The following is a 14,033-nucleotide window of genomic DNA, read 5'->3' on the forward strand; positions in this document are numbered from 1 at the left end:
GCCTGCACCACCCCATCGGGTGCTTGGGAGTTCTGGCAGGCCCACCTCCTCGTAGGGACACGACAGCCCTTTGTACACAGTACAGTTAGCCCCTTCTTGCAAGCTGAAGTACCCTACCTGCTCACCTCATAGAGCAAAACAACACGACGGAAAGGCCTCTACCCATTCAGTTTAGTCCTGTTGGCTTTGACAGCATCCCTCTGAATTACAGTCTTGTGAGTGCATGTGTTTACCCACTGTTTTGGGGGAAGGGCAGATGCTGGAGATGAAAACCCATGTTTGTGAAAGGCAGATGTAACACCATCGCCCTCAGCCAGAGCACGAGATGCCTTTGACTTTGCTCTTTGTTGCATATGTTAATATAAAAAAAAGGGCATTGTACTTTACCAGTGTTTCACAATCCCCAAAATCAATCAATTTCATCTTTCCTAAATTTTAAAAAAAAACAACAAAAAAACCCACTTTCTTTTTCAAAAGTGTTTTTAAATAGCTACTGGTTCTTATCGGTTTATTGTGTTATATTTATTTTTGTCTTCATGCTTCTTTTTTGAGTGTGGGGTACTTTTAGTTAAAGAGAAGTTTCTGTATGGTTGTTGCTCAGCACGCAGAGCATTTTTTCTGAGTTTTTAATCAATTGCAATTTGACAAGTAGCTTCCCACACACGCGCGCAAAGTGGGCAAGCAGGCACATCCTGGATTAGTATTAAAATACTGGCAGGGCATGTTTGGCATAGAGGGGAAAAGCCTGGATGTGGCTTACCAAGAGTAATCTGAAATTTATTTCAACACATACAGTAAATGTATAGTCCTTGGAAACTTTCAAACCATCTAATCACTCCCACATCTGTCTCTCTCAAACACTTGCCTACGTGAACTAAGTACGTTGAAACTACCCAACCTGCATATACCGGTTGCTTGTCTGGGTAGTTTCCACTTTACCAAAGATTCACAGTCAGGTTACTTACAATTCACTCCAGTTTTGTGAAGTAAAATTAATAAAACTAATCATAATAAATATCCTTTTTAAAGCAACTTAATCCGTGCTTATCCTCCCAAAATCTCCATAGGGAGCTAAAACTGTGTTAGGATTTCCTTCTTATTAGGAGAGAGAGTGTATCTCAGTGGCTGGTCTTATCGAGGCCATAGGCAAAGTCAGCATTTCATGGGGTGAGAACTGAGATCATCAGTCCTGTGTCTGTCTGTCCATCGCACCACTTCAGTTAAAAATGAATTATTAACACCTCCATCAAGTTGAAGAGTATCCATTTTCCAGACAGGTTGTTACAGACCCTCCTGCCCAGAAGCACGAAAGAAACTGTCAAAACCAAATCCAAACAAAAAAACCTCCGCTTTTCAGGTTCAGACATTTAAATGGGCTCCAGGCAAGCGCATGACATGCAAAGATTATTAAAAGACATTCTATTTTTTCATTATATTACGTGGTTGTTAGTTGAAGACCAGAAGATGTCTCCTCATTCTTTATTGAATCCCCAATTTCATGAAGGATAATAACCCAAGGGAAAAAAAGACTCCATTCTCTACAGCTTCCTAATAATAGCTGTGGTTATTACACACGGTTAGCATGCAGAGACCACAAAATCATTTCAGATAGGACTGTGTTAATCTAGGTTCTGTAAAATGAGAACTCTTCCAATGACTTGGCATTTGCTTCTTAATTCTATTTTTTTTTTATTCCTGTAGGACAAAACTTTGTTCCATCCAGTAAGCAGCAGCTGCATAGATTGCAACCCAGCAGAGAAGAAGATTTTCATGAACAGATGTGATCCTTTATCTGAAACTCAACAGTGGATTTTTGAACATACTAATATGACTGTTTTAGAAAAATTTAACAGCAAGGCCAGTTCCTAGAAAGAAAAAAAAAGAAAAAATGAACACATCTAATTACATACAGACTGCAGACTACATTTTTGCCAGCATCTGGGTCGAAGGAGTCAGGAATTAAGTTTCCTAGATCCAGGAAATCTGTTCTGAGGATTAAGAAAATGCCACAGCAAGAGCCAGCAGGCTGTCCTTGTGGATGTACAGTATCTGAAGAACTTGGCCAAGAGCCTCACCGGATGCTGCTGAGAACTTCAGGCTGAAAATTCCCTTGCTGGTCAAGGGAAAAACTTTGTTTAAAAACTGTTTAAAAGTACTCCAAGTTAATAAAGTAAAACAAAACTCTAGAGTTTCTCAGGTCAAATCCTGCTGTAGTGAGTAGCTCAGAACAGACACTATAATTTGGGATGGGTATATGGTGTGCATGACGGCTACAGGAACCTGAAGAAATCCCAGGTTTTAGAACTAAACATGCTGGTAGAAGAATAATGATGTCTCAGCACTCCCTAGACAAGATATATGCTCTGTTGACATTCTCTTAATAAAAGGTTGGGTTAAGCAGGTTTAACCCTCAGAACTGCTGCAATTACTTTTAAATACCTCCCTTTTACATTCCACTCATTACCAAAATAGGAATGGTAGAAATCTTAGGGTCTAGAGTTACACTGTAGTGAAGCATGAAATAAACTGTAAGGTTTTGCCATCACATTTCCCCCCTTCAGGAAAAAAAGTAAAGCAATCAAATTTCTATACAAGATATATTTAGCAATTGTGATTCAAATCCCATTGTCACGCAAGGTGAGATTTTTTTTTAGTGACAAATATAACAGCAGCAGCTGCAGCATAATGGAAGGCTTGTGGACTAGCTATCTTTTCTAAAGGTAGAATCCTTACCAAAATATAAATTAAACTGAAAATAGGCTGGGAAAAAAACCACATCAGGAGAGTAGGAAATAATTGCATACTGCATGCTGAACTAGGTTAGTCAAATTAAGGTTGGTACACTGCCATGACCTAAAAGCGTGTTGACTCCCTGCAGTGCAGCTTAAAAGATCTTGCAGAGATCTTACAGTGCTCTTGACAGATAGGAGTGGAAAGAAAAATTGACATGAAACTAGTTGGGTGGTTTCAGAGTTTTTGAAATCTGTGATGGGAATCACATGAACTTTCCAGAGTTAGCAAGTGAATGGTATTGTAGATCTCACATGACGGAGGAAACAAGAAGTGCGAACAAGTTAAATGTTACAGTATTTTGGTACTTTAGGCACAGGCACAATTCAGGGCAAGACAGACTTCTGTCACACTGATTGATGATCATTATGGCCCGTGGTGTCCCTCAGACCCATCAAGCTGTTGGCATGAGAGGCCTCTAAAACTTGTTTGGGTGGCCTATGGTTCTTCTCAGCAGAGATCAGTTAATACTGATGTGTGGAACATAATTGATAGGTTTGGCATTTTTCAAGGTAAGAGCAAGTATAAATTTATAGCAAGTAAGTACATGGCCTGCTTTTACTTGAGAGATGAATTTACAGATGAAAGCACCATAAATGCAGATAGGTCACATCCTTTAAGAGGTGGCTGTAACAGTGCTTTCAGGTTCCAAAAATATCACATGTAATTAAGTTGCTTATTCTGATTGCTGGAGAGGTGGCTGACTAACCAAAATACTGATGTGCAATCTACCCTGTTTTGAGGGAGTAGGGTGACTGTGTTTTGTTTATTGCTCCTTAAGCTGTGTTTATGCACAAAGAGCATTGATTGCATCCAGAGGATGGTTCTAATGCCAATAACTATGTGCTATTTTATGGCAGCACCTTGTAGTTGTAGAGTAAGACCCAAAATTATAGGTTATAGGAACTTTTTAGGAGGGGAATGAGATCCTGTAGCACTCAGGATGCATGCACTTGGAAAATTGTGAAATGCATCCATACACTGAGCAATTGCTGCAAGTTAGCAAAGAGATCTTTCAAATAGTCTGAAAGAAATGTGTCTGTAGAGTTAGACTTCTCATTTTATGATTTTAAAATAAGTGAGCTTGTTTAGGTACTGTTTAAATTTAACTTGAAGATATGGTGCACTCAGGAACGGAAGCAGTAAAGCTACTGTATGAGGATACTTCAGATTTGTTTAGCTATCAGTACAGAGAACCAGACTAGCCACTGCAGACTGTCAGCCTTCCCAGGTGCAGCATCATTTATTTGCAGCCTGAACATGAGGAAAGAGGGTTTGGAAAAAGAAGAAAATGGCTGCCTAAAATGTAAATGCAGCCCTCAAGCTGCTGATTGTAACTGGCCCCAAACTGTCAAAGTCCTGGAAGCAACACTGTATGCCCAAAATAGAGAGGCGAAGGAGAATTGCTAAACCAGCTAAGCAGTTTATGTTATGCACAGATTGGTAGGGTTATATCATTCAGCGTCTGACTGCATCTCAGTGGTCTGATTCTGAAATGTCTAATGGGAACTAGGCAGCCGTTGGGGCAAAGAACTTCTATGCCTTTTACAACCCTCATTGAGTAATATTGTGCAACACCTTGCACTGGCAAAGGAAACCTTCCCCTCACTCGTAGCTGGACACTAATAGTAAGTTCTAGCAGTCCTTGTCAGAAAACAATCCACATAACTAATATTCAGATGTTCTGGGGGAAAAAATATGACCTACATAATGTTTTCAGGTTTTATAGACAAAACATAATAAAAATATGTTGGAGTTTGTTGTGGGTCAGCAGTGAGCAACTGTTGATCAGTCTGGAAATATAAAGGTTAAATGAAGGTCCGTATCTTGAGGAAGGTTCAATAAGAACTTGCCACAGTGCAGCATAGAAACACGCACATGCACACACCTATATGTGTGTCTGTATATGTACATATGTATATGTGACCAGCGGAAAGAGGTAGCTGAAGGAGAGAGGTTTGTTTTTGCTTCATGAGCTGATCTTTCAAATATTTAGTGTAACCAGAACTGCACAGAAAAAAATGATAGACACATTAGACTGATAGTGAAGACAGTTATCCCACTGTTCTCAGCTTAAGCAAATTACTCTTTTTTTAAAAACTGGGACAAAAAAAGCTAGCATGCAGCTTCACCACAGACAACTGTAATCCTCCTCCTATGGGTAGAAGGTGGCCCTAAGGACGGTGCTTCAGAGCTGTGCTCCTGTAACGTTTGGGATGATGGATTTGCAAAATGGTTATGACTTGCTAAGCACAGGGTCCTTTCAACAGCAAGTTTTATTAGTAATAAATGATCACCCCTACCTCTCAGTTAAATTCTGTCTTCAGCATTCTCCAAAGCTTTCCACTGATAACAGTATTTCATGACTAATTTAACATTCAGAATTTCTTTGTCTTCCTACAACCATATCTTTTCCACCCAACAAACATCTGAACAACTTGATAGGATGGACAGGCTTTAATATGCATTTCTTCAAAAGACTATGAAGTTTCTTCACAGAATTGTTTTTTAAATACCAGATAGTTCTGAACATATTTTGAATCTAGTGCACAGGTAGCATTAACTGATGGGAGCTCATCATTTCAGTGGAGCTATACTAATCTGGCCCAACTGAAGACTTGCTTCAGTTTTTTTCAATTAATTACTTTATGACTGAGGGCTTTAATCAACATGCCTGAAAAGCAGATTTTTGTATCTTAAGAGTTCATCAGCACCTACCCTAAACTTTTTCCATTTAAGGTTATCTGACTCTTTTTTTTGTGGCCAGCAAACTACTACTACAGGAGAGAGCAACTGGAAAAAGTGGAATAAACAAGTGCAACTAAAACTCTAAAATCACATGTGTTTCCCTGCATCTATTCCAGAATCTAAACTAAACAGAAGCCTTGGAGGAGAGGGCTTAAACGAGAGTGGAGGAGCAGGGAAACAAAGCATTTCACATGTTGGAGAGCAGCCTTGTTGGAGGGGCATGACAAGACTTCACTTTGGGCACAGTTTATTTCAGAAAAATGAGGTGGCTTTAGAACAAATGTTTCTGCAACAGTATGGATATTTTAATGATATAATGCATACTTCCTGGGTGTTATAATTTTACGAATAAATGGTCTGTAGCTGCTGGACTAGGTCTTCCTCATGATAAAGATAGACTAAGCTTGAAAAGAAGCTGATAAGCACTTAACAACCTTTGATTACTGGCAATTTACCAGGCATCAATGTCTCCATGAACTCAGTGAAATTGGATGCCACAGAGATCATAGAAGAAACTTATATAAATAGCTTAACCAAATTGATTTGATGGGTTGCACCTCTGTAAGAGTGGATGTCACCTTTGTTAAAAAAAAAAAAGTCATCATAATCAGAATTCATTTGCATTTTTACTGATAACTTCTGCAGGGGACTGAGTGAGTGTGACACTTTCAACCTACGCAGACAGATTGGGGATGGAGCATTTTAGGAAGGCAGTATTGGGAGGCTTTCAATGTGGCTGGCACCAGGGGCGTATCCATTTTCTGTTTAAAGAGCATCAATCTTTAATGCTGTTAGCCCAGCGTTTTTCAAGAGAGCACAAGATGTACATTAAAAAAAGAATATGATAGTGGGTTTATTTTTGGTTTTTAATCCATTGAAGTTCTTAGGGAAACCATTTCAAAACTCTTGAAAACAAAAAAGGTGATGAGAAGTAGGTTTTTTATAGCTGGTATTAGTATTATAACGTTCATTAATTCATTTGTTTAACCCTCTTCAAAATCTGTTCCATATATCCTCTTAGAAAGAGCACAAGGGTCCAAGAGTGCTTTTACCTAACATTTTGAGGATCTTGTCCTGTCTGAAAGTTTTGAAAGACCTTCAAAAAATTAGAAAGTATAAGCCAAAAGGTAACAAAAAAACCCAAGGAAAAATACCAGGCTATTATGTCTAGTGTACCATAAGATTTTTGCTAAACTTCTTGTTTTAAAATAGTATCCATTGACTGGAAAAATTTAGATTAATAAGTAATGTAGTTTAGTAAATCTTTAGTGTATAGTGCTTTCTATTTAAGATTTTTACTCTTAAAAAAATACCAGATTTTAGTGAATTTGTATAGTTAGTTGCTGACAGGGGTTTTTTTTAACCATGTGTAATACATAAATCTGTCACGAGGCCTCCTGTAATCTCATATCTCCTTGCTATAATTCTGAATGAACTGGACTGAAGAAAATCTAAACAGTGGGGAAAAAACCCTCTGAAAACTATCTAAGAAACTTGTGTAAAAACAAGCAAGGAGAAAGTTTAGCTAGAGATGATCAGAAAAATGCATCACATTTCCAAAGCTTCAGCAGCATTCAGAAAATACATTTGCTCTGTGCGGTGGCTTTCTATTCTTTCCGTGTATCATTAATATCAGTGGTACTACTCCTGAGGCAGGACTTCTGAAAATTATGTGCCATCATTTGGCACAGTAGATGGACAGCATAGTGCCAGAGAAAAAAAAATTACTTTCTAGGAACAGTTCCTGAAAAAATTGCATTCAAACATTGCAGTCTGGTATGCCTTAAGAGTCTTAGCTATTTATAAGGTTCCCGATATCTTAGTATTTTTGTCTTTTTTACAGGACCTGGTAGTGCGGTAGGTGCTTCAATGGCCCTTACGAAAACAACGCAGACAACAGGAACAAAGAGGACATGGGTTAAAACAATAAGAATTTGTGGTTACCTGAAGGTGTCATGTCCACAGCACTATCAAGCCAGTTAATTATACACAAAGAGAAGTTTGTTTCTTTTGTGTGGCCACTGTGGTAGATGCCCAGCTTCACAGAATATATGAATGAGAAGGAGCGCCGGCAGGAAAGCTCGTACTCAGCAGAAAATGTAGAAAAAGTCACAATGAGCCATTTTAGAGAAGCAGATGAATAGAGTGTTGAGACGGATATCACGGACAGCGTAAGGGACATGAGGGGGTTTGCAACAAGGCAAGTCTGGTAAGCAGTACTATCTAAAAGACATTAAGACATAGGAAAGGAAAACTTGGTCCTCTTTAACCTTAGCCCTCATTAACCTTGGCAGTATTCCTAATGCTTTGTGAAAGTATTAGTTGATTTAATTAAGTTAATCCTTCACCTCTCCCAGTAAATGAATGAAGCTGGAAGGAATCACAGCCCAAGCAAATTTCTGTTGATCAGCGTGGAGCATCTAATTGGCACATAACACCACTAGGCACAGTTTAGTGAAAAACCCCAACTGGCACCAGAACTAAAACAATATTATCAGCCTGAAAGATCTGTAGGCCTCTGGCATCTCTCAGTGAAAAAAAAAAGTTTCACTTGCCTAAAGGAGTGATTGATGGTAATGATCCTAGATTAAGAAGATCAGGAATCATGAATTTGCGAGGAGGTGAAAGGCCAAATGGTGAGATTAGGAGTTGGCAGTTTAATTGAGAAAGGAAGGAGGAAATAGGTGGTAAAAGGGAAGAAGCAGGAATCGGGTTTAATTCTGGATATGAAGGGAGTATGACCTGCAAAGGTCAGCCACTGATAATTTTGGATACTTCTTCACACCAGGGCTTGCATGTTTATTTCCATCACAAATATTCAGGAATTGAGAGGCAATCAGTTCCACTGCCTTCTACAAAGGACTTACTTACTTAAACTTAGAATAAAGAGAACTGCATAATCTGAAATGTATTGATCATGAAATACATGAGTGCAACTAGAGCAAAGCTTTGCTGGACACCAAGCCAGTGCTGAGTTTTCCAAGGTATGTATGTGCATTCCTGAGGATACTTTATGGATAGTGTATAGAAGCAGAACACTATGGTCACTGTTTTACCTCAGATTAATATTTCTCTGCATCTCAGGCTTTTTTGAAAGAGGAAGAGTGTTTAGCTAAATTTTCCAGGAAATGTCAACCCAGATCAGTACAAAGTAGCTCTGCCTACTCCGTATGTGGATCAAGGCGACCCGTGTTTCTCTTCAGATATCACATACAGCTCTTAAAAAAAGAACAGTGTGGCTCTGTTTTCATGACTCCTTGCAGCATTCACCTCTTTTTATCCATTTTGGTTATTTTCTTTATTCTTTTTCCTACTTGGTGTTTCTTCCCTTCTGCTGGCTCCCCATCTGCAGGATTCTGCCAGATGCTGGTCCTCTTTCTTCCCTCCTTTCTGGTTTGTGCTGAGAGGTGTTTCTGCTGTTGCAGATCCCTTCCTCAAAATAAGAGTGACTAAAGCTGCTTTGATCTTGACTTGGCAGAGCCACAAGCCCTTCTGCCTTGGGTACTTTCCTTGCTGCAGCTTGTGCTAGCAGAGGGCTGGGGAGGAGAAAGGCACCTGAGGAGAAGGGAGACGTTCTGTCTGTATGTGTCAGTCTCACTACAGATTTTGTCCGTGAAAGAGTTATAGCTCATAGCACGGACAGACAAACATCGTTGAGGGAGAAAATTGCATTGGTGATCTACTTCCTTGCCCATCTTCAAAATTCAGTGCTACCCAGAGAGGACAATATGTAAGAACAGAAGCATCTTATTCAGTGGCTATACTTCTTATGAATGTTTAGAAGTAGCTGAATTTAAGCTTGGCAAGCAGGTTTTAATGCGTGATTATCCTTATTGAGCTAATGTAGATACAAGAAACTGAGTTAGAATTATATTAAAATGTGGTTTGTATAAGCCACCAAGGGGTTATAACAAGTTCAGCTGAAGGCATTATTTCAAATCTGAAATGGATGTGTAATCTCTGATGAATGCATGATACAGGTTAACCTCTAGTCAAGCTGCAGAGAATCAGAAGGGCTTTCCCCAAAAAGAGAGAGATTATCTAACGTGCAGCAGCTTTTGCTTTCAGCTGTACAGGGCTCCAATTTCTTCCCCAGTATGTCAGCAAAGTTACTATCTATAAAAAGATGTCCCTATGATTCTCATTATCAAAGCTGCATTTGCAGAGATGGCAGTAAAACATCACCCTTACTTTCCTATTAGCAGAGAACCCTTTCATTTGTTTCCTGTTTGTTTTTATACACCCCCAGAGTCATTTATTTGTAACCAGAACCCATGGATAGAAGTTGTGCCCCGACCCTTTGTTAAATGAGTTCCTAGGAAATCAGAGTACCAGTGTGAAGGCTGTACAAATGCACTGTTAAAAGGATTGTCAGCCAAGGAAGAGGGATTTCATATAGAAGAAAAATAAACCCTCCTAAAGTTTGTTTTCCTTTATTCCTGTCATATCAGCCTCCAAATTGCAGCTCCTGCTCTACATTGAAACTTTTCATGGTAATCTACACCTGGAGGGATAATGATGCTTCATCAGGGCTCTGCTGCCAGTTTTCCATGCAAATCTGCACCGTGGCTACATAAACCTGTTCTTTGGGGTTGGGGATCATTCTCCACCGTTGCTGTCCCTGCAAGGGGCACATTCCTTCCGACTTTGGCCTGACCTGCAGTTTTCCACCTCAAACTGTGTTGGCCAAAGTAGCTCAGTATTGCCCAGCTCTCCAGACGATGCGGTCCGTTGCACATGTCTTAATGCTTCACAGCAGTCCAGTCCACATAAACACTCACACAGTTTACCAAGCATTAAGTGGCAAAATAGAAATTTGTGGTCCCTTCGAGCCTCTGAGATGCTTCTATGTATCAACTAGCCTTTCTGATGGTCAGAGTGTTTTCCAGGCATCTCTGTGAATACACACCCTTTCCTGCAGGTATCCTGCAAAATATCCATTTCTCTCACTTTTCTGAGAGTCTGGAATTACAGCCTTCACTCACTGTTAAACAACATTCAGGACAAAACATTCCCTGGCGATTCAACTATTACGAACTATTTTTAAAGGGCCAAGAAGAGCTGGAGACAACTTTGTGTAATCCCTAACCAATGTGCTAGTAGTCAAGGCAGCCAGTGATGAGCTGGGCTGATAGGCGGCTAGTAGAGGTCAATCAACAAGTAAGACGGAGTTGTCTAATTTTCTGGGAATCAAGGTCAAATTCTTTGGTTATTGTAATTTAGGAAATATAGCTCTCTGAAAAAATGGGGAAAACATTTTCAGGTGTGTGCATTTGAAGTATTATACAATAGACTACAATTAGTAATATATACATTATAATAAGTAAAATGAAAACATACACTTCTGTGCTGACTAGTCTGAGATAGTTGGCTTAGATGTTATTAAACAACAGCTGTAGAAGTTTTGACCAACTTACCAATGCATTAGAATAATGTTTTCAAGACATGCTTAAAGGATTTACAGAGAGCACATGCCTGTAAATTACTAGACTGTAATTAAGAAGCTGAACTATGGAATAAAAATTGTACACCTGTCCTATTTTATATTTGGATGTATTACGTTACAGAATACAAAGTAAAAGAAGATTGCTGAAGTAGTTTCAAACAAAATTACCATGATCTGAATGAATAAATACCTCTCAGAAGCTACAGCATTAATGTTTCAATTTGTTGTACATCTACTGCCGCTTAAATAACCAGCTGTGTTGAGTGGATGAAGGACCGCACAAGCCCAACCAGCTGCAGGGCTGCCCAGGGCTGTATGGCTGCTCACCATTCCCACAGCCCTCGGCCACACCAGCTGTGCAATACCAACAGAAAGAGAAACCAAAGTCGTCTTCTCCAACGAAGAGCACTCTTAGCTCTGGCAATAGTGTAAATCGTACCTTGAATGGCCACTTAAATAAGAGGCAAATACAGAAATGAGGAGGACAAAACAGCCGTACACACATAATAGTCCTCAAGTGACAAGTAAGGAAGCGTTGAAAAAGCCAGTGAGGACTTGATTCTAATAAAGTCATGTTAAGTAAAAACTTATTTGTCCCCCTTCCACACCAAAAAAACCCCCCAACCTAGAAATTCCCAGTGCCACTGGTTCTTCTTCTACCTACAACTGGTAGGATATAAAATACATCATCTTCCTAAACAGGATTAGCCTACTGAAAGTGGGTACCCACACTGCAGAAGTTTAGGAGTCATGTAGAGGACCAGTAAGAGCCAATCAATCATCTTCAAAGACTAGGGAAGGAAAAGTTGCTTATTACCTATTATTTTATTTACCTTTAAAGGAATGATTTTCTTTTTTTTTTTATTTGCATCTCTTTAAGCCCTATAACTTAATTTTATGCATACCCATACACTTCAGTTCTTCCGTGCTGTACCTCTACCCTAATACTTTCTAATCTAAATTAGTTGGTTAAATTCATCCCTGACATCCACTGCATATGGCAGAGTTGTGGTAGGATTTGACTGGACACAATCTGATTTTTATTGGTTCAGGCAGCTTTCTGAGGGAACAGTTAAAGTGAACATTGCTTCTGAAGACCTCTGAACATCAAAAGTAGCAAAAATAAGAAAACTCTAAGCATGCACTGAAAATACACGACCGTTCCTTGTGTAGAGAGCTTAAAAGGGTGCTGTAGTCAAATGCAAGCTGAAGACATCCCCAGCTGCAAAAAAAAAAAAAAAAAAAGAACAACTGATATTTTCTACCTAAACTGTTTGGGACTAATTCCTTACAGGCAGTTCTACTGAATAAACCTTTGTAAATATCTTTCCAGAATGATGATAAACTGAAATGGTGATTATAACAACACAACAAAATACGAGCGAGGGGGACTTTATGAGTAGCAAAAACTCCTATCGAGTCCCTATGAGGCTGGAGTCATTAATGTTACAGGCACTACCCTTGGCAAGGGAACAACTAGGAGCAAAGATTATTATTAAAAGAACAATAAAGTGCTTTAGATACATCAAAAACAATTAGGCGTTAGTTTTAACATAGCCTAAAGTTAAACGCAGTAAAACAACAAAGGATTCTCCCATTTGCATCATTGAAAGTTCACAGGCTTGGGAAAGCACTGTGTGTAAAGAAACCAGAGAGCCTTATGTGAATTGTGTATCAATTATCTAATTACCCCGATAACATCAGGTGCAAACCTTCAAGGAAAAAGCTTTAAAGAGCTTTTGCAGGTAAGGACATATCAGGAAAGTAATAAGACTTGAAGCAGGGAGAAAAAGAAAGGAGGAGGGACTGCAGCTTGTTCTGGAATGAGTGGCATGACCCTGGTTGCAGGGACAAGCGATGGAGAGAAGTTACATAGCAGTTACTGGTGCACATTTGCCAACTCAGAACACAGCATTTCAGCATGGGAAGAGGGACAAGGAGGCCGAGCAGGTTTCTGCTTTGACTCTTCTTTTACTTCAGGGTTGGGATGTTGCCACACGTATTCCTGCTGGTCTGGAAGCAGAGGAGCATCCAAGCTTGGCTCCTACAGCCTCGCCTCCCTCCCTCCTCTGTGATGCCTGTGGATGGAGAAGGGTGAGGGCAGTTTGTGATCTTCCCGGCTGGGCAGCTCCTGTGCAGGAGGGAGACTGCTCCGACAGAGGAGGTCGGCAGCAGCTACAAGATACCAGCCTTCAGATGCAGCTCCACGACAGCAGCAGCTGTTTGGAAGCGCTTGCAGTGGCCTGGAGTTCCATCACGAGAATCCTGTGACACCACCAGCTTGGGCATTAGCTGCCTGTTAGCTCAATGGTGGCACTTGCATCCCTGCTTCTCTGACTAGTCATTCCCCGCACCAGTTGGAGACGTTGCCTGTCTGCACAATTGGTAATGCTATGAGCTCTGGTCAACAAACTGCCGCAGCCGGGTGGGAAGGAGACACATTTGTGTGCTCCTAGTCAGCAGAAGGGTCTCCTCCTTGGTTTTGAAGGGGGATTGGAGTGGCCTTTTCAACCAGAGGCCTTGGGGAGTGGATGCAGAAGAGGGTGTCTGGTGGGGTGTTTGTGTTTGGATTATTCCAATTAATTCTTTTTTTGGCTTTTGGGATGAGGGAAAAAAAAAATCAGGATTTTTTTTTTTTTTTTCTTCTGCCACTAAGTGATTCTTAAGTGACATTCACCACTGTCTTAGTTAAACATGTCTCCTGATTTAGAACTAATAAGCTTCTAATTTAAGGAAATGCCAGGGTAAACTTTCATTCTGGCAGGGGGAAGCAAAACTGACAAGTAGAAAGAAAGCAGCTCTCAACAGGCAGGCAGACAGACAAGTGGGAAGAGCTGAGAAAGCACAGCCAGGGGACTAAGCTCAGCAGTAGTACCTGCAAGCTAACTCACAGCCCTTTGCCAAAGAGGTTGGCTCAGTAGCTACTGCCTGAACTAGATGAAAAGTTGGGCACTGTATCTGGATTACTTGGCTATCCTCATCTCCCCGGTGCTTCCCAGAACCTAAATTGAGAGCATGAAGCCAGTCATCAGTGGGCATCCCCCTGAAG

The 14,033-nt window shown here is 40.2% G+C and overlaps 1 protein-coding gene across 1 annotated transcript in view; it reads left to right on the forward strand.

Annotated features, from left to right (window-relative positions):
- The window catches only part of GALNTL6 (polypeptide N-acetylgalactosaminyltransferase like 6), a 515,167-nt gene extending 503,980 nt beyond the window's left edge, over positions 1–11,187 (forward strand). The window contains exon 12 of the mRNA XM_052779102.1: positions 1,702–11,187. Within this exon, the coding sequence (XP_052635062.1) occupies positions 1,702–1,869 (168 nt within the window). The 3' untranslated portion in view covers positions 1,870–11,187. The remainder of the gene's footprint in view (positions 1–1,701) is intronic.
- Positions 11,188–14,033: the final 2,846 nt, after the last annotated feature.

The sequence above is a fragment of the Harpia harpyja genome, chromosome 2, assembly GCF_026419915.1.
Source record: "Harpia harpyja isolate bHarHar1 chromosome 2, bHarHar1 primary haplotype, whole genome shotgun sequence".
NCBI classification, from domain to species: Eukaryota; Metazoa; Chordata; class Aves; order Accipitriformes; family Accipitridae; genus Harpia; species Harpia harpyja.